Source organism: Podarcis bocagei (assembly GCF_964188305.1).
Source record: "Podarcis bocagei genome assembly, chromosome: 4".
NCBI lineage: Eukaryota > Metazoa > Chordata > Lepidosauria > Squamata > Lacertidae > Podarcis > Podarcis bocagei.
In genome coordinates this window covers 95,599,225-95,618,673 of record NC_138128.1, presented here as the reverse complement: position 1 = coordinate 95,618,673, position 19,449 = coordinate 95,599,225, and the positions used below count along the sequence as shown (strand labels likewise).

Here is a 19,449-nt window from a genome sequence, read left to right as displayed (position 1 = left end):
CCACCACTCAGACATATAGCTTTAAAGCACGGGTCTGTGTCTGAGAACTGCGGCGCAAAAGGAAGTCTGGATCAGCCTCAAACGGTTTTCTAGAACATACACCAGCTGAAAGTTTCCTTGCGCAAGCTCCCATTTGCACTCGTCTGGATTTGATTTCAAAAACAGGATAACTTTCTGCTGCAGTCCTGAATGCCCATCCAGAGATACAGCCTATTGAACTCAAAAGGCCTCGCTCCCAGGTAACTGTGCTCAAGATTAGTTTGTTGGTGCACATAAAAGGAAGAAACAGGGCAGAAATTATTTTTATCTATCACAACATCTTTGGAGTAGTTAAAAGTAGTTTGGTTCTGGGAGCTGGAATGTTTAGCCAGCCCTTTCCTTGCTTGGAGGCCAGAGTTAGCAAGGTATGGAAAATAAGTCTGGGAGGTTGTTATGGAAACAGGTCCCTGAAGATGTTTTCTTTCCACAGACATTTCACAAGGCTGTACTCTGTCTGGCAGGCAGCTAAAAAGACACTTTGGGTCAGGGTATTTTGGAAAGGACTTCAGATCCCACCAGCTCCATGGGAACTAAGAATTCGTAGGCCATGTTTTCCTAACACCCAGGGCAATGGGAGATGTGCTGTGTTAATGGCAAGCTGGTCATCAACAGAGGCTGCTCACAGCAAACCTCAGACCTGTATTGCCTGAAAGTCACATTGGCACAAACGCCTGCACCAGAGCCAGGTTATTTTTAATGACTGGAGGTATCGGGTAAAATGGAGTGGAAGCTATTTTAAGTCAGCGTGAAACAGAAAGCGTCGAAATACAACACGCTATGTTAATTCTGGTTTGTTGGTTTTTTTAAAAAATACTTTAATAGAAAAAAAATATGTTGATTTTAAAAGGCGGGGTCTCCGGGGCATATCCCAGTGCTTTTGCATTCTTGGGGCAGAAGACTGGAAAGTGGGAAGAGGTTTACTTCTTAATGGATATATTAGATAAAATACTGGTGGCATGTTTTGTCTTAGCTCCCCAAGCAAACAGTCAATTTATTCAAGTATTTCCCATCAAAGCAAAAAATTAAGATACCTGGAATATTCCTAAGGAATATTTCTCAGCCATTGGTTGTTGATGTTGGGGTGCGGGAGGGGGTACAATTTCCAGAAATTAAAAAGAAAGAGCCAGGCAGACAGTTCCTATTTGAAGCAGAATGTCTAGTTTGATCCAAAGGTACAAACACACAAGGTTGCAAACTCGATCCATCACGTTCCTATCTGGCTTCAATGAAAGCAAGATTACATTTTGTTAGGCCTCTGTTTCCCCTTAATAACCCTGACACTCTTATAAAAATCACCTAGAAGACTTCTTCCAAAATTCCTGGGATTTTTTTCTGGCAGAGTTCCTTGTTTTCCATCATCTGCGTGCTGTGCCACTGCAAGGACAACAAGATCCAAAAACAACGTGCCCATGGAAATGTGGACTAGTATCATGATCCATCCAGTAGTGATGTATGGAAATGAGAGCTGGACCATAAAGAAGGCTGATCGCCAAAGAATTGATGCTTTTGAATTCTGGTGCTGGAGGAGACTCTTGAGAGTCCCATGGACTGCAAGAAGATCAAACCCATCCATTCTGAAGGAAATCAGCCCTGAGTGCTCACTGGAAGGACAGATCCTGAAACTGAGGCTCCAGTACTTTGGCCACCTCATGAGAAGAGAAGACTCCCTGGAAAAGACCCTGATGTTGGGAAAGATGGAAGGCACAAGGAGAAGGGGGACAACAGAGGACGAGATGGTTGGACAGTGTTCTCGAAGCTACAAACATGAGTTTGATCAAACTGCGGGAGGCAGTGGAAGACAGGAGTGCCTGGTGTGCTCTGGTCCAGGGGGTCACGAAGAGTTGGACACGACTAAACAACTAAACAACAACAAATCATGATCCATAACAAAATAGTGTGGTGGCAGGTGGTGGAGAGAGGGTTAAACACTCCCACCTCAGATACTTCTACACTCCAAGTTCACTGGCTTGGCCCCATGATTAAGGGGGCCGGGGCCATATAGTGTTCACATGTCACACGACATGCTGAGGTCATGTGCACACGCCACACAACATGCTCATGACATGCATGCATGAAGCGCAAAGTGAGTGAGGTGAGCATGTCACACCGCGTGAACACACAACCACCACTGAGTTTTTGAGGGCCTCTGCCCCCTCCTTTGAAATTTTGAAGGGCATTTGCCCCCCCAAAAAAACCACTCCTAGACGGCACCCCCGCTACACCCATCGCTCCCCTCTCAAAACTAATTCTCCTAAAAATATTTCAAAAAATATATTTTAAATATTCACTTACAGAACAGGAAGTTCTCCCAGAGGTAACGAGAGCTGTGACATTTTCATCTCTTGAACTGAACTGTAGCCTCAGAGGGGCTGCAACTCACTCACACAAACTCACAGAAAGAGACACAGAAAAAGAGGGTCTCCTGTCTTGATAATAATAAAAATAGTTTGGTTCACAATCCATACTTTAAATCTATATTCTTATCTCATTGTCAATACAATTAATAAATAGACCTAAACCTAAACAGAAGAAGGATTACTGCAATGTGCTCACTGTGGGCCTGGTTCGGAAGTTGCAGATGAGCTTATTGCTCATCTGCTAAGCCAGAATAGAGTAGAACTATTACTTCCCTTGATTTGCAGCCTAGCCTAGCTTTAGCTTTTTGCTGCTGCATCACACTGTTGACTCGTGAAGTTTTTTGCCTACTAAGACCCCTCAATGCTTTTTACATGTACGAGTGGCAAGCCGGGTGTCGCCCGCCTTATATGTGTGCATCTGATTATTTTTTCCTAAAGAATAGAACTTTACATTTGTCTCTGATTTTAAATTTGCGTTCGTGTTTATTATAGATATAGATACCGTTGTAAACCACTTTGGTATTTTTTATGATATAGTGGTAATATACATATTTTTATAAATAAATAAGAATAGTATGGTATAGGGTTCAATTTTGTCTTATGCCCTTGTGCTCTGCTAAACCACCTTAGACCTCAAGCAACACTGGCAGGAATCTACTCAGTTTTTTTCTGCTTTATCTCGATCTCTCGAGGTAGATTCTTCTTCCAAACCCGTGAATTTTTCAGCATTCAGTCAGTTCTGGGTAGCTTCCTCAAAAACAGACACAGGAGATGCGATAGCCATCTTCAGATAGCTACAGGGAAGATGGAGGAAGCTTGTTTTCTCCTGCTCTGGAGGGTAGGACTCGAATCAATGGCTTCAAGTTACAAGAAAGGAGATTCCGGCGAAACATCTGGAAAAACTTTCTGACAGAAAGAGCTGGTTGGCAGTGGAACGGATTCCCTTGGGAGATGGTGGACTCTCCTTCCTTAGAGGTTTTTGAGCAGAGGTTGGATGGCCGCCTGTGATGGATGCTTTAGCTGAGATTCCAGCATTAAAGGGGGCTGGACTAGATGACCCTTGGGGTCCCTTCCAACTCTATAATTCTAAGATTTTCAAAATAACCTTTTCCAGTGCCTCTCTTAGGGATGAGCTGCAAAACCTCTCCCGCGTTGTTAAATTATGTAAACTGTTTTGCATATTACTTATCTTAATGGAATACTACACAATGCATTATTTATGGTGTTTTCCCCTCACCTCTTTCACTCATATGCTCGTTTTTGTTGGGGTCGTTTGCCAGCAAACCACCTGGACTTCCCCCCGAATGCGCACTCGGTGCATGAATGTATGCTCCACTGAAGCACTGAAACCCTTGGCTCTCTCAGGAATACATGTATGGCACATGCGTTTTCAAAAAGATACATGTGATGCTTTTAAAAAAAATGGTGGGGGTTTTTTAAAGGTGGACAGTCTACTGGAAGCATGTCAGAAAGGGCAAGACTGATAATGCATGCCGGCACTCAGTTTGCCGACAGGCTATTAGCACTTTGGCACAGTGAACGAAAGGAGGGGCATCACATCAACAGGCCTACTTACATTCATTATAAGGCCCTTTCCCAATGAATACAACACAAAAGCAAGATTCGCAGGCAATTAGAGAAAGCTCCCTTTGGGAACAGTTGTGTACACAGGAACATTTTCAGACTTTAAAATGAATGTGCTTAAGTCCGGGGGAGAGCTTGCTACGGCAATCACTTTCACACAAACACACTGCATTCATTTGTACATGTCAGAACATCTGAATGGTGTGTAGAAAACCCACTGCCAGCCTTCTTTTTATCTGTGTTATGTTTTTCCTCCTGCTCCAACATACTGCATACAACCACTAACATAGAGAATTCCATGTACATTTCATTCCAATTACTTTACTTTTTTCTTTTCTACAAGAAAAGAATCATCTAGTCTCCAACCATGTTTTTTGGGGGGAAATGAAATGGGTTTTAAAGTTTTAACAGATGCAGCACTAATATTTTTCAGTGTGCACCTGTTAAAGTTTTAAACTCAAGACCTACGGTGCTCCTTTTCATCCCCTCTTTCTCACAGGCCTGTCCCAGCAGACTGAATGGTGTTGGCAGCCCCTGGAAGCAAAATTCCAGCTACTCCAGCCTAAGGGAAGGCAAGAGAGGGCAGCTTGCAAAATTAACCTCCAGGGAAATCAGCAAAAATATCACGAGCTCCTCCTATTTTTGGACCAAGCATGGTTGATCATAGACTTTCATCGCAAATAAATTAGTTCTCGGAGCTGTGTGTATTCACAAACAAGCACAACATGACACAACATGAATACAAAGGAAAATTTGTGAAATTGCATGCTGCAATGCTGGACGACAGCTTTCGTTACTCAAAGGCATTAGCCAGTGCTTAGGGCTGATGTGGCTGTAAAAAATGTAAGGCTGGCAGTGGAACTTGAGGGCATAGCAATTCCTAGCTTAATTGCAAACTTGATGTGGCATATTGCTTTTGCTTCTGTGAGTAGATAAGATAATAAGATCCATCCGCAGGCAACCGCTGGAAGAAAATCTTCTCCACCCCCAGAAAAATAAATAAATAACGGATACACAACAGGTAACGCCCTGTGATTGGGGAAGGAAATTAAGCAACTTATTACAGAAGTCAATGAAGCAACATAAATGAGGGAGTCGGTGTCCAAATCACAGCAGTCTTTATTCCAAGGAGCACAAATCATTTCCATTCAGACAAACAAGTGTTGTCATTCTTCTCTCTTTCTCCAATGCGAAGATGATCAGCTGCAGTTTTCGTCTACACAGCTTGAAGCCAGCAGGTTCAACTGAGGGCGATGGAAGTGATCACACCTCTGTCAACAACTTGTTCTCTTTACAGGCGTGGTTGCTGGCTGGAATAAAGTTGGAGTATTTTGCAGATTCTAAATCTTCTGCCTCCAGGAAGTCTGATTTACTGAGTGTCCGGTTGCTGTCACCTTTCTTGGGCTCCGAAGAAGGAGACTGCTGCTGTCCGCAAGTGACGTGAGTATAGCGGGACTGCTCCTCCTGGTCAGTTTCTCGGTGGTAGAAGTAGTTGAAGTTGGAGACAATGACAGGCACAGGAAGGGCGATGGTCAGCACACCGGCAATGGCGCACAACGACCCCACAATCTTGCCCCCAATGGTCATTGGGTACATGTCTCCATAGCCCACTGTGGTCATTGACACTACTGCCCACCAGAAAGCATCTGGGATGCTAGTGAACAAAGAATCCGGGTCATCCGTCTCTGCAAAATACACGGCACTGGAGAAGAGAATCACGCCGATGAAAAGGAAGAAGATGAGGAGGCCCAGCTCCCTCATGCTGGCTTGCAGGGTCTTCCCCAAGATCTGCAGCCCCTTGGAGTGCCTGGAGAGCTTGAAGATCCGGAAGACCCTGACCAGGCGGATGACTCTGAGGATGGCCAAGGACATGGCTTGCTGCTGGCCTCCGTTGCTGCTGCTGCCTTGCGGCTGCTCCTTCTTCTGCTGCTCCTGAGCCAGCTCCGTCCCCAGCGTGATGAAGTAGGGGATGATGGCCACAATGTCAATGATGTTCATGATGTTCCTGGAGAACTCGGGCTTGCTGGGGCAGGCGAAGAAGCGCACCAGCAGCTCGAAGGAGAACCAGATGATGCAGAGCGTTTCGATGAGGAAGAAAGGGTCCGTGAAGAAGGGGCGAGCGCTCGACGGCGGGCGGACGGGCGAGGGGGTCCCTCCGTCGGGCTGCAACGAAAGCAAGTCGTCCTCTGGCAGCAGGTCCCGGGGGGGCTCCTCTCCGTAGCTGCCGCCCTTGCCCTCCAGGCGGAACTCGGGCAAGGTCTCCAGGCAGAAGATGACGATGGAGATGAGGATGACCAGCACGGAGACGATGGCGATGCCCCGCGCGGGCCCCGAGCTCTCCGGGTACTCGAAGAGGAGCCACAGCTGGCGCTGGAAGGGCTTCGAGGGCAGCGGCTTCTCGTCCTCGGCGATGAAGCCCTCGTCCTCGCGGAAGGCGCCGATGGCCTCCTCGCCCAGCTGGTAGAAGCGCAGCTCCTCCACGAAGAGGTCCAAGGGCACGTGCGCGGGCCGGCGCAGCCTGCCGCCCGACTGGTAGTAGTGCAGCACGGCGTCGAAGCTGCTCCGGCTGCGGTCGAAGAAGTACTCGTTGCGCAGCGGGTCAAAGAAGCGCGCGCGGCGCCGGGGGTCGCCCAGCAGCGTGTCCGGGAAGGCGGCCAGCGTGCGCGGCAGCGTCTCGAAGCGCAGCCCGGACACGTTCAGCACCAGCCGCTCGCCCCCGACGCCCGGCGCCTCCGGGGAGGAGGGCGGCGCCGCCTCTGCGCGGCCGGGGACTCCCCAGGGCGCGTCCTCCGGCCCCGCCATCGCAGCCCGACCGAGCGCCCTCGCTGCGCCCGCCGGGCTCGCTCTCCTCCCGCCAGGCCGCCCCGTCGGGCCGCCCGCCTCCTACCTTCGCGCGCCTCCCAAGGATGCCTCGCCCCTTCGCTGCTCCGCTCCTCCTGTTGCTGCTGGCGGGCTCCGGGCGCGTCTGGCGCTGGCTCGCTCCCCGCTCCCCGCCGGCGCTTCTTCGGCTCCTCCTCCCGCTGCTCCTCCCCGCCGCTCTCCTCCGTCGGACCGGCGGCACTCCGCGCGCTTTTGCGCTGCCCGCTTCCTTCCGCGGAGGCACCAGAAGGCCATCTATTCCGACCCCGGAACAGGATCACCCGATCTCCCCGCTCTCTCCCTCTGGACCAGGCAACGCAGGTGAGAGCTGGGCAGCGTCGCTACCTTTGTTCTGGCAAAAAACAGGACGGGGCGGGGCGGTAGGGGCCGAGTTTTCGTTTCATCTGGTGCTGAAAGTGACTTTAAAGCAGTGGCGTAGCGTGGGGGGTGCAGGGGGGGCCGGCCGCACCGGGCGCAACATCTGGGGGTTAGGGTTAGGGGGCGCAAATCCACGGGTTAGGGGGCGCAAATTACTTGCCTTGCCCCGGGTGCTGACAACCCACGCTACGCCACTGCTTTAAAGCAATCCATTACCGTCTATCGCAGCCTAGCGGGATGACCCCTCTGGAATTTGTCGCGGGTGCACAGGCATACACGTGAATTTGTAGTTACAGGTAGGTAGCCGTGTTGGTCTGCCGTAGTCAAAACAAAATTTTAAAAATCCTTCCAGTAGCACCTTAGAGACCAACTAAGTTTGTACTTGGCGAGGCGACTGTAAGACGAGCTGTTTGTACAAAGGCTACCAGTTGTGGAATGACCTTACTAAATTCAAACAGAGCCTCCTCACTGGTGAGGCGGCAGGTGCACTCTGTGCATGCTCATGCCCTTCATTTCTGAGGCTTACGTTTCCTCCTCACGTCTCCTCTGCTCATGTTTGTGGAAGGAGGTTTGCAGGGAGGAGGCCTTTGCCCACCTGAGTGATGGAAGGGGCACCTGGCAACTTCTCTCCTTTGCTAGCCCCCTCCCTTGCTGCTTTACGGCCCACACGGACAGGGCAAATGAGGGCACCTTGGAGGTGGCTCAAGGAGAAGCAGGGACTGCTTTTGTTTCTTTGTCCACCTGCACTTTCACTCTAGGTCAGGCTGGGAGAACCTTCAGATGTTGTACCACAACCATCATCCCTGACCGGGGCTGATGTCCAACATCTGGAAGACCACAGGTTACCCATCTCTTCTTCTGTGAGGGGCAGATGTAAGGGCTGGACCCAGTGATCTGAAAGTAGGTGGGGAAGGAGATAAAGGGAGAGCGAGAGAAGCAGAGACAGGAGGGCAAGTATTAAATTGAAGCTAACTAAAGAATGAAAAAGGGACGCGGGTGGCGCTGTGGTTAAACCACAGAGCCTAGGACTTGCCGATCAGAAGGTCAGGGGTTCGAATCCGCGCAACGGGGTGAGCTCCCGTTGCTCAGTCCCAGCTCCTGCCCACCCAGCAGTTCGAAAGCACTTCAAAGTACGAGTAGATAAATAGGTACTGCTCTGGCGGGAAGGTAAACGGCGTTTCTGTGTGCTGCTCTGGTTCTCCAGAAGCAGCTTCGTCATGCTGGCCACATGACCCGGAAGCTGTACGCCGGCTCCCTCGGCCAATAAAGCGAGATGAGCGCCACAACCCCAGAGTCGATCACGACTGGACCTAATGATCAGGGGTCCCTTTAACTAAAGAATGAGGAGTCTTGAGCAGAGATGAGAGGAGAGAGGGGGCAGGGCTTAGCAGGACATCACACTGAAGATTGGTGGGGTTCAGGAAGAAACAGTGTGTTTCTTTAGCCAAAATCATGCCAGACATAGAGATGATTTTATACCGGACAAAATCAGTCAACTCTTTTGGGCTTTGTACACACATTACAGAGCCACTTGCTCTGTCTCTGGTGTGTTCCCATTGTTGATGTGCAAAGCAGACTACACATGACATTAGCCACGATTCATATATACCCTGTAGTTTCTTGAGAAATGTTGTTGTTTGGAGCATTTGCCTTCAAACCAGCTTCCATCCAGTTTGCGCAGATAAGCCACAGTTGTGCTGTTTGAAGCAGCCATTGCACATTTGCAGATGACCCCTTCGTTGAAGGGAGTTCTGTGTGGGGAAACAAATCAGGTAATTCATGCACATTGGGTGAAAATTCCCCTGCTCCCTCTCTGGTGTGTACACCAATGTAAAAAACGGAGTTGATATTCAGCAGGAGGAAATGACCTTGAAGCATTTTAAACCAGTAATGTGTACATAGCCTTTTTCTCCTCCAGAGGGCATGGTTAGAGATACTGTACTCAGTCTTCTATAAAGAGACTGAGCCATAGCTGGAGATAAGAGGGCTGAATACCCAGTATGTCATTGGAATAGGAGGACAAATATGTCAAGGTGTTGAAAGTGAATTAAAGACAGAAGGAGATAGCAGAGGGGGTAATGATTCAGAGAATGCCACTAGATCAATGGGATGCAGGTCACAGAATGAGCACGAAGCGGAAATGTTCTGTACATGAATGATGTTCCTTGTGGAAGGAGATGAGGCATTTACCAGACAGAAAATTCTGCATTAGAGGTCAGATGGCTGAGCTCTTGAAGAAGCCAAGATCCAGAGTGTGGGGGGAGTCCGTCCAAAGCTGAAAGAAGAAATTATGGACAGGGGCTGGAGGCAGCTGAGTGAAGGGATTCTCAACATAGTAGCTAATGCCGTAGAAGACAGAATCGGGATTCAAGTTGACCTTAACAAACTAACAAAATTAATTACTATTGGGACAAAAGAAATGTTCTCCACTAGGCAGGAAAAACCAGATGCACAAATATAAGATGGGGGGTCACCTGGCTTGCTAGCAGTACATGTGAAAAGGATCTAGGGGTCTTGGTGGACCACAAGCTTAATATGAGTCATCAGTGTGATGCAGCAGCAAAAAAAGCTAATGCTAGGCTAGGTTGCATCAACAGAAGTACAATCATACCTCGGGTTATGAATGCTGAGGGTTGCATGTTTTTGGGTTGCAGACTGCGCCGGACCCAGAAGTACCAGAATGGGTTTCAGCGCATGCGCAGAAGCACAAAATGACATCATGCGCAGAAGCACCGAATCGCATCATGTATGTGTGCAGACTTCAGTTCGTAGCTTCAGGCTATGAACTCTGCGGGTTGCGAAAGTGCCTCCCACACGGATCACGTTCGCAACCGGAGATATGACTGTATAGTGTTCGGATCAAGGGAAGTAATAGCAACATTGTATTCTGCCTTGGTCAGACCACACCTAGAATACTGTGGCCAGTTCTGGGTGCCACAGTTTAAGAAGTAGATAGGTAGCCGTGTTGGTCTGCCATAGTCAAAATAAAAAAATTCCTTCCAGTAGCACCTTAAAGACCAACTAAGTTAGTTCTTGGTATGAGCTTTCGTGTGCATGCACACTTCTTCAGATACAGTGTGTATCTGAAGAAGTGTGCATGCACACAAAAGCTCATACCAAGAACTAACTTAGTTGGTCTTTAAGGTGCTACTGGAAGGATTTTTTTTATTTTGACAGTTTAAGAAGGATATTGAAAAGCTGGAACATGCGTTGTTGTTGTTGTTTAGTCATTTAGTCGTGTCTGCCTCTTTGTGATCCCATGGACCAGAGCACACTGTCTTCCACTGCCTCCCGCAGCTTGGTCAAACTCATGCTGGTAGCTTCGAGAACACTGTCCAACCATCTCGTCCTCTGTTGTCCCCTTCTCCTTGTGCCCTCGAGGGCAATCAAGATAGCCAAGGGTTTGGAAACCAAGCCTTATGAGGAACAATTAAAGGAGCTGGGTATGTTTAGCCTGGGTTTGAGGAGACTGGGAGGACATATGTTACCCATCTTCAATTATCTCAAGGGCTGTCATATGGAAGATGGGGCAAGCTTGTTTTCTCCTGCTCCAGAGGGCAGGACGCAAACCAATGGTTTCAGGTCACAAGAAAGGAGACTCTGACGAAACATCAGGAAGAACTTTTTGACAATAAGAGCAGTTCAACAGTGGAACAGACCGCTCTGGAGGTTGTGAACTCTGCTCCATGGGAGGTTTTTAAAACAGAGGCTGGATGGCCATCTGTCATGGATGCTTTAATTAAGATTGTTGCATTGCAGGGGGTTGGACTAGATGACCCCTAGTGTCACTTCCAACTCTTCAATTCTATCTATGACTCTATGTCTTAATGGAGTTTGAAAGAGAGCCTGATGAGCAAGCTAGGGCAGAAACATAGATACATGTTATGCATCAGTGGTGGACAAACTTTTTTAAAAAATTACTTTTTTATTCAAAATTAAAACAAAACATATTATCCAGAAACATATCATCCTTATTTTCCCCTTTTTCCCCTCCCTCCCCCCACAGAACCCACCCACCCCCACCCCCGACTTCCCTCAGTTCCAGTCTTTGATTTCTCTAAAAATGCTATTTTCTGCATGTTACACAGTTGTATAGATCCTCAAACTATTTAAGTAATAATTATCAATAAAAAGTTTGTGAATGTTTATTCAAAACCAGCCAAGGATTCCAGTTCGCTTTGTTGTGTCTTCAAATACTTTGTAAAGGGTTCCCATTCATCTTTAAAGTCACAGTTATCCTTGTCCCATAGCTTATATGTCCGTTTTGCCAGTTCTGCATAGTCCATCAATTTTTCTTGCCATGATTCTTTAGTTGGGCTTTCTTCAGTCTTCCATCCTTGTGCTTTTAAAACTCTCGCGGCCATTGTCGCATACACGAAGATGTTTTTCAGCTTTTTTGGCAGATCTTTCCCTACAATCCCTAATAAAAATGCTTCAGGTTTTTTAACAATTGGAACATTTTCTTCAGTTTGTTATATATCATTTCCCTTTTTTAAAAAATTACCTTGCAATCCCAAGTGGTGGACAAACTTTTCTAGTTGGCAGAGGGCCGAATTTGACAAGTGGGTGGGCATGCCCAACTGTCAATCACCTATTGTCTCTTTGACATCATAGTGCCATAGAATCAGGATTGAGGACTCCCCTCTTCTTCTTTTTTTTTTTAAAAAAAATATTAACTGGCCAATCACATCAAATTAAATCATATCACATAAATTCCGAATTACAAAGCCAAATTTTAAATTTTGTTGGGGGGACCCATATTTCAAGATCCGAAGGGGGATTCTGATCATCTTCTTGCTGCTGCGTTAATGTCCCAATCAGTCCAAATCAGTCTAAACAAAGTTCATAGTTCTATCCCATCTTATCTTGCTGTTTCCACATCACATCTTGTTCATATATTTTCTCTTTTTTCTTTATGATCTCTTCTGATAGTCTCCTTAAGCTGATAAACACCAATAGTAATAATAGTCCTGTGTGAATTTTCCGTTCTTCCAATCCTCAAACCGTATTTTTCGCTCTATAAGACGCACCAGACCACAAGACGCACCTAGTTTTTGGAGGAGGAAAACAAGAAAAAAAAATATTCTGAATCTCAGAAGCCAGAACAGCAAGAGGGATCGCTGCGCAGTGAAAGCAGCAATCCCTCTTGCTATTCTGGCTTCTGGGATAGCTGCGCAGCCTGCATTCACTCCATAAGACGCACACACATTTCCCCTTACTTTTTAGGAGGGAAAAAGTGAGTCTTATAGAGCAAAAAATACGGTAAACAGCTCTATTTCTCTCTTTCTCCTCCCAGACTCAAAACCTCAGACAGAACTTCCGAAAATGGCGACGGCATTTTTAACTGCGTCATTCCAAAGCTCTTACACATTCCACGCTCTTCTTAAAAGTCTCCTCTTCTCCAGGCGAAACATACTCCACACTGCTCTTTGAATCTCCAGTTTCCAGAGGTTCCATGCTGCTCTTTAAGCCTTTGAAAACCAGAGGTTCAAGGAGCAGTGTGCGTCCCCCTCCCAGAGCAAGTCCCACCCTCCCCAACTATCAGCTGATGGGCCCCAGCAAAGGAATAATCAGGAGCTTATTTTCAGTTCCCAGTTGTTCCCTTGAAGCCACAGCAGTACTTGCCCCAGAACTGATGTCACATGTGATGTCAAAGGTGGGGTGGGTATGGTTTGAGGGGAAAGGCCTTGCAAACCATATTGGACTCCTGACAGGCCCTGGTTTGGCCTGTATGGTGGATTCCTGCACTGTAGGGACTGGACTAGATGACTCCTTCTATCCATACAATTTTATGAGTCCAAGTTCCCTGGCCCCTGAGTTTGGCAGGGGGTGGAGTCTAAAAGTGGCAGAATTTGGCAAGAAGGCCAACGCTGCTGCAGCAGCCTTTGGGGTGTGGTTTGTGGGAAGAGGGGCTTTCAACAGAGTCAGTAGCAATAGTGTCAGAGAAGCTTTCAGTGAGAGCAAGTAGCTGGGGGAAATATAATAGAGTTAAATAATACATTATCCTGACTGTGTGAATGCAATGAAATAGCAGCTGAGGACTTTTTTAAAAAGCCTTTGTTTACAGGGCAACTGGGCGCACTGTAAAGCACAATGCCAGTGAGATTGCAGCCCCCTCTTATCTCAGTTTGTGGAGGTCCCAGCCCATGTATATTGTCATGGGTCCTGTTGACACTCCGTAGCTCAGAGTAAGCCCTGATGGGAAGAGCAAGAGTCTTCCCCAGCCCCCCTACAAAAGTTCACCTAAATGTAAAGTAACATATGGAAATTTGTTCCAGGGGACCGTGCCCCAAGTCTTTCAAGTGCTTAGCACCTGAAAGGTGTCTGTCCCCTACAGAGCAGTGTGGAGAAGTCCATGCATGGAAATCCATCTTTATAGATGTTTAGCCTGGAGAAGAGGAGGTTAAGGGGTGATATGATAGCCATGTTCAAATATATAAAAGGATGTCACATAGAGGAGGGAGAAAAGTTGCTTTCTGCTGCTCCAGAGAAGCGGACACGGAGCAATGGATCCAAACTACAAGAAAGAAGATTCCACCTAAACATTAGGAAGAACTTCCTGACAGTAAGAGCTGTTCGACAGTGGAATTTGCTGCCAAGGAGTGTGGTGGAGTCTCCTACTTTGGAGGTCTTTAAGCAGAGGCTTGACAACCATATGTCAGGAGTGCTCTGATGGTGTTTCCTGCTTGGCAGGGGGTTGGACTCGATGGCCCTTGTGGTCTCTTCCAACTCTATGATTCTATGATTCTAGATCAAACCTGGAGTCCAATGACATTTGCACAAAGGGCAAGCCGCAGAAGTCCTCTGAGAATCATCTCTCGTTTCATAGACACTCATGACAACTGGATGCAAAGTAAGGAACGCCAATGCTTTCAGTGAACTTTCAAAGACAAGAGGAGGAAATAGCTACAGATTGGTTTACAATTTAATTTTTATTTTAGTCCAAGGTTGAGGTCAGTAACAATGTGAAGACAAGTCTCACTTTTGTGCCATGATAAACCTGCTCCTGTGCCTTAATGGGGAGACAGATGATATTGTCAGATGACTGGGATACAGCTCTACATAATTCATCCCATTTCTCTTGTAATTCCTTCCCAGAGCTTTGAGAGAGGGATTCTTGTGCCATAATGGAACTGTATTTTTTTTTTTATAAGAAAAACCCCTTAATCTTTTATGGAAGGAGCACCTGTCAAATGGCTGGGGACTGTTGCATTTTTAATGCAAACTGCATATCCCAGGTTTGCTTTGAAATATTGAGAATGGTTCTCATACAGTTCTGCAGGCTAATAAAAATGCTTTGTAAATAAGGGTTCCAAAATAAGTGTACTGTATCTTTCTCTCTTTGCAACGTTTAACCAGCGAATGGCCACTGCAGTTGTGGAGGAACCATTCTTCCATCTTCTTGTCTATATTGTGGGAATGTTGGGGGTGGCAGGAGAGGATATATTATTAATATCCTTCCCAACTTGTGCTAGCAAGTTTCTTCACTTAGCAGAGTGCATTCCCCTTCTTACACAGCAGAGAGCTGGTTGCAAACTCGTGTGAGTTTCTTGAGACAATTCAATCTGGCTTGCCCAGATTGAGATCTATTCTAATATTCCTGGTAAGACTCCTTTGGATCCCTCCTAAAAGAATAAAGACACAACAGTCTTATTCATAAGTAACAAAAAGTAGGGAGGAACAGGAAGTTCGAAGGGCTGGACCAACACCCCCTGCATGACCACTCTAGGAAAACAAGGAATGTTGTACTTGACTGCTCCCAGTGGATTATACTGTATATATATATCCCAGAAGTTAAGAAAAAAAGGACTGGAGATTCTGTATGTGATTCTACATATATCTGCATCTTCTTTTTGGAACTTTTACTGATACATACATGTACTCTTGCCATTGGTGTGTGAGATCCATGGGGAAAGGCACACTGAAGGCCTCATTCTCCTTGATCCATAGTAGATGCTTCAAGAAATGAGGTAACTGAAGACCAGGCAAAATAGCTAGAGGTTAAAGGTAAAGGTAAAGGGACCCCTGACGATTAGGTCCAGTCGTGGCCGACTCTGGGGTTGCGGCGCTCATCTCGCTTTATTGGCCGAGGGAGCCGGCGTACAGCTTCCGGGTCATATGGCCAGCATGACTAAGCCGCTTTTGGCGAACCAGAGCAGCGAACGGAAACGCCGTTTACCTTCCCACCAGAGTGGTACCTATTTATCTACTTGCACTTTGATGTGCTTTCGAATTGCTAGGTTGGCAGGAGCTGGGACCGAGTAACGGGAGCTCACCCCGTTGCGGGGATTCGAACCGCCGACCTTCTGATCGGCAAGTCCTAGACTCTGTGGTTTAACCCACAGCACCACCCGCGTCCCAAGCTAGAGGTTACTACACATTAAAAGAGATTCAAACAGGCCCTGTCTCTAGTCCCCTTCAAGGTTTTATTTAAATTTCTTATGGATATGATGCTCCTTCAGTCGCTATTGTACCCCCAAAATAGAAGACTGAGGCCATTTCTCAGTTGGGGGTCCCAAGAACCGGGGTCCTAGTTCTGGTTTCCGGAGCACCTGCTAATGGGAAGGTGGGTATGTGTTAGCAAATAAAACCAGAATAATGGCAGATTTCTAACATGGTGAAAACGTCAGAAACAAACCCAGGAAACTCAGAACTCCCCAAATCCATGGAAGATTTATTTGAAGAGAATTTCGGAAGGATTCCTACGCAGTCTGATTTTTATTTTTGGGGTAAAAACTGGAGGAAAACAAGTTTTGACTGTGATTCTCTGATTCAGGGTGGTATTGTTCTTTCTTCATATGCTCTTTACTGGAGTCAAGAGCAGAAAACACAAGTCAGTTTTAGACCAGACGTACCAATACGGACAGCAATGAAGTGTCTTCTCTTATCCAGGCTAAACCACTGTTCCTCATAAGCTTGGTTTCCACACCCTTTTCCATCTTGGTCACCCTTCTCTGCACATGTTCTAGCTTGTCATTATCCCTCTTAAACGGCAGAGACAAGAACTGGACACAGGACTCCAGGCAGTCAGACCAAAGCAGAACAGAGTACTGCTGATACTTCCCTTGATCTAGACACTGTGTTTCTGTCAATGCAGCCTACAACTGAATTCACTTTCTTTGCTGCTGCATCACACTGATGGCTCAGGTTAAGCTTGTGGTTTATGAAGACCGTTAGATCCTTTTCACACATAGTGGTACCTCGGGTTAAGAACTTAATTCGTTCAGGAGGTCCGTTCTTAACCCGAAACTGTTCTTAACCTGAAGCACCACTTTAGCTAATGGGGCCTCCAGCTGCTGCTGCACCACTGCTGCACGATTTCTGTTCTCATCCTGAAGCAAAGTTCTTAACCCGAGGTACTATTTCTGGGTTAGCGGAGTCTGTAACCTGAAGCGTCTGTAACCCGAGGTACCACTGTACTGCTGTCAGGCCAGGTGTCCCTTATCCTATATTTGTGCATCTGATTATTCCTAAGCGCAGGAACTTACAGTTGTCCCAATTGAAATTCATTTTGTTAGTTCTGACCCAGTTTCACAACCTGTTAAGCTCATATTGAATCCCGATTCCATCTTCTGAGGACGCCCATTTGGTGTCATCCACAAATGTGTTGAACGTCCATCAATTCCGTCATCCAAATAACTGGTCAGAGAGTATAGCAGGGCATCTGTTGCTGAAGAAATAAGGTTGCCTTCAATTTCTATGTAGGAGAGCCAATGCAAGTGTAAATAGTGTTTGACTTGGATCATGGAGGCGATGATTCAAATCTTTGCCCAGCTCAGTAGGAGAGCCAAGTCAGTCTCATCTCTAAGCCTGACCTACCTTGAGAAACTATGAGGCTAAAACAGTGATAACCTCCATGTCCCCTTGAAGTGGGTAGGATACGCTCACTCCAGCTGTTGGGGGCTCTATTATTGGTTTTAGTGCCCCAGCTGTTTAAAATGTTTAAAAGTGTTTTAAATTTTGGTTTTCATTTGCCTTTTGTTGGTACTAAAGGGTTAAGAGGTAACAAGTCGCTCTAATCACTGAGCAGCTGGAAGTCATTAAGCATCCAGGAATGTGAGTTAGTTTGTATAAATAGTTCACCCATGTGTTTTCTCTCCCCCCGTGTTTGCTAATATGAAGAAGAAGAAGAAGAGTTTGGATTTGATATCCCGCCTTTCACTCCCTTTAAGGAGTCTCAAAGCGGCTAACATTCTCCTTTCCCTTCCTCCCCCACAACAAACACTCTGTGAGGTGAGTGGGGCTGAGAGACTTCAGAGAAGTGTGACTGGCCCAAGGTCACCCAGCAGCTGCATGCGGAGGAGCGGAGACATGAACCCGGTTTCCCAGATTACGTGACTACCGCTCTTAACCACTACACCACCACTACATTTTCTTTATGCCGGAGATAAAAGCATGTGTGCTTTATCGCCAGGGTTTTTCTTTTGTAAATAAAGTTTTTTCCCTGAGTTCCAAAGTGCTTGCTCCAGGATTCTTCATCGAAAGGTACTGACTCTCCTGCCTCCTTCAACCGCTGCACGAAATTCTCTGCTGAGATAAGATTTATGGCGTTGGAAGCGCACTGGACGTTTACTTAACATTAAACTAATTAAAGTTTAATGGACACCTTTGTTTTAAATAAAAGGGCATAGGATGTGCCTGGGAAGAGAGGAGCAAGGGAGAGCAAGGGGGACCCGCAATCACAGTAGTTCAAGGTAGGAGGTATGGAGTTGGGAGTTGGAACAGGCTGGGTAATGGGGCACACAGCACAGGTAGTTACTGACTCTGCCATATGCCAGCCCCTCCTCCAACCTGGGGAACTGCAGTTGTCCTATCTGCCAGCCTTCAGGTCTGTGGCTGCTGTTGCTGAATACCAGATTGAGTCCTCCCTCATCCATGAACCTACCCAGACCCTGAGATCACCCTCTGACTTATCCTATGTGGTGGGAATGTAAAAAGGTGAAAAACTTCTGGGAAATGATATATAATGAGATGGAAAAACTGTTGAAATATACATTCATTAAGAAACCAGAAGCATTTTTACTGGGCATTGTAGGAGATGATATAAACAGAAAGGACTGTAAGCTGTTTTTATATGCAATGACGGCAGCAAGAATATTACTGGCACAAAAATGGAAGCAAGAAGAACTACCGACGATAGAAGATTGGAGGATGAAATTGATGGACGATGCAGAATTAGACAAACTAACAGGAAGAATTCGAAACCAGCGGGACCAGAGATTCACAGAAGATTGATGTAAATTTACGGATTATTTGAAAAGTAATTGTGATGACCAGATTACATTCGTAGGTTTGCAAGAAGTTTTGTGAGGTGAATAATTTGAACTATTGCATAACTGGATAAAAAGGGAGACATTAGTTAAGAGAATTAAAGGCAATATGAATTTAAGAAATGCAGAAGAAATGATATAAATGGGGGATCATCAGAGGTGTTGATGGAAGCCCAAAAGATTGTAGAAGATGTGAAATTCTGTTCTGTGTATGACAATTAATATGTTTAAAAATGAATAAAAATTATTTAAAAAAGAGAGAGAAATCATTCTCTGAGGCCCTTCTTTGTGTGCCTCGTACATGAGAGGTCTGGAGGGTGGCAACACAAGAATAGGCCTATTCTGCAGTGACTCCCTGCTTGCAGAATGCTCTCCCCAGGGCATTCCTCTTCAACCAGGCCTTTGGCTGATTAACATCTTATACTCCTTTTAAATGTGTTTGTGGAACGGGGGAGAGGGGTTACTGGTTTTTGTTTTTTATTCTTGTTTTATTATGCATTTTGCGTTTTTATACTGTATTTTATGTCGTGAACCATCTTGAGAGCTACGGATGAAGGGCAAATTTAATAAACAATCAAAAGCCGAAACTGTTCAGCATCGCTGGCACTGGTTTGGGACCAGTTGTAAGGATAAAAGAAGTGTAGACAAGCAACCGCCCTTGCAACCCAGCCTTGCTAATCCTGATACTGAAATCTGGAATTGCAGAATTCCACTGTATATAGGAGGCACAATGCCTTTCTCCTACACATTGATAGAATTGAGTAAAAACCACCACCACTCATGGTTAGGTATGTGGAAGAGAAATCAAAGGCAGCATTATTTCTAAAGTATTGATCCTCTACTGATCTGGAGTGCTTAGCTCAATGTTTTTAACATTTCTGAAAGCAAGGGACACAGATCCAATAGATACATACTCTTGAGCAGGGGTCTGGTACCCTCATTACGAAAATCTACAAAGGGAC

General features: G+C 46.2%; 1 protein-coding gene across 1 annotated transcript; it reads right to left on the bottom strand.

The window, feature by feature from the left end:
* Positions 1 to 5,081: 5,081 nt before the first annotated feature.
* LOC308585724 (potassium voltage-gated channel subfamily A member 6-like) lies at positions 5,082 to 6,782 on the bottom strand (the record flags this gene model as incomplete). The annotated part of the gene is made up of 1 exon (XM_081191748.1): positions 5,082 to 6,782. The coding sequence occupies one exon, from the start codon at positions 6,780 to 6,782 to the stop codon at positions 5,244 to 5,246; it is 1,539 nt and encodes a 512-aa protein (XP_081047874.1). The 3' UTR covers positions 5,082 to 5,243.
* Between the last annotated feature and the right edge of the window lie 12,667 nt (positions 6,783 to 19,449).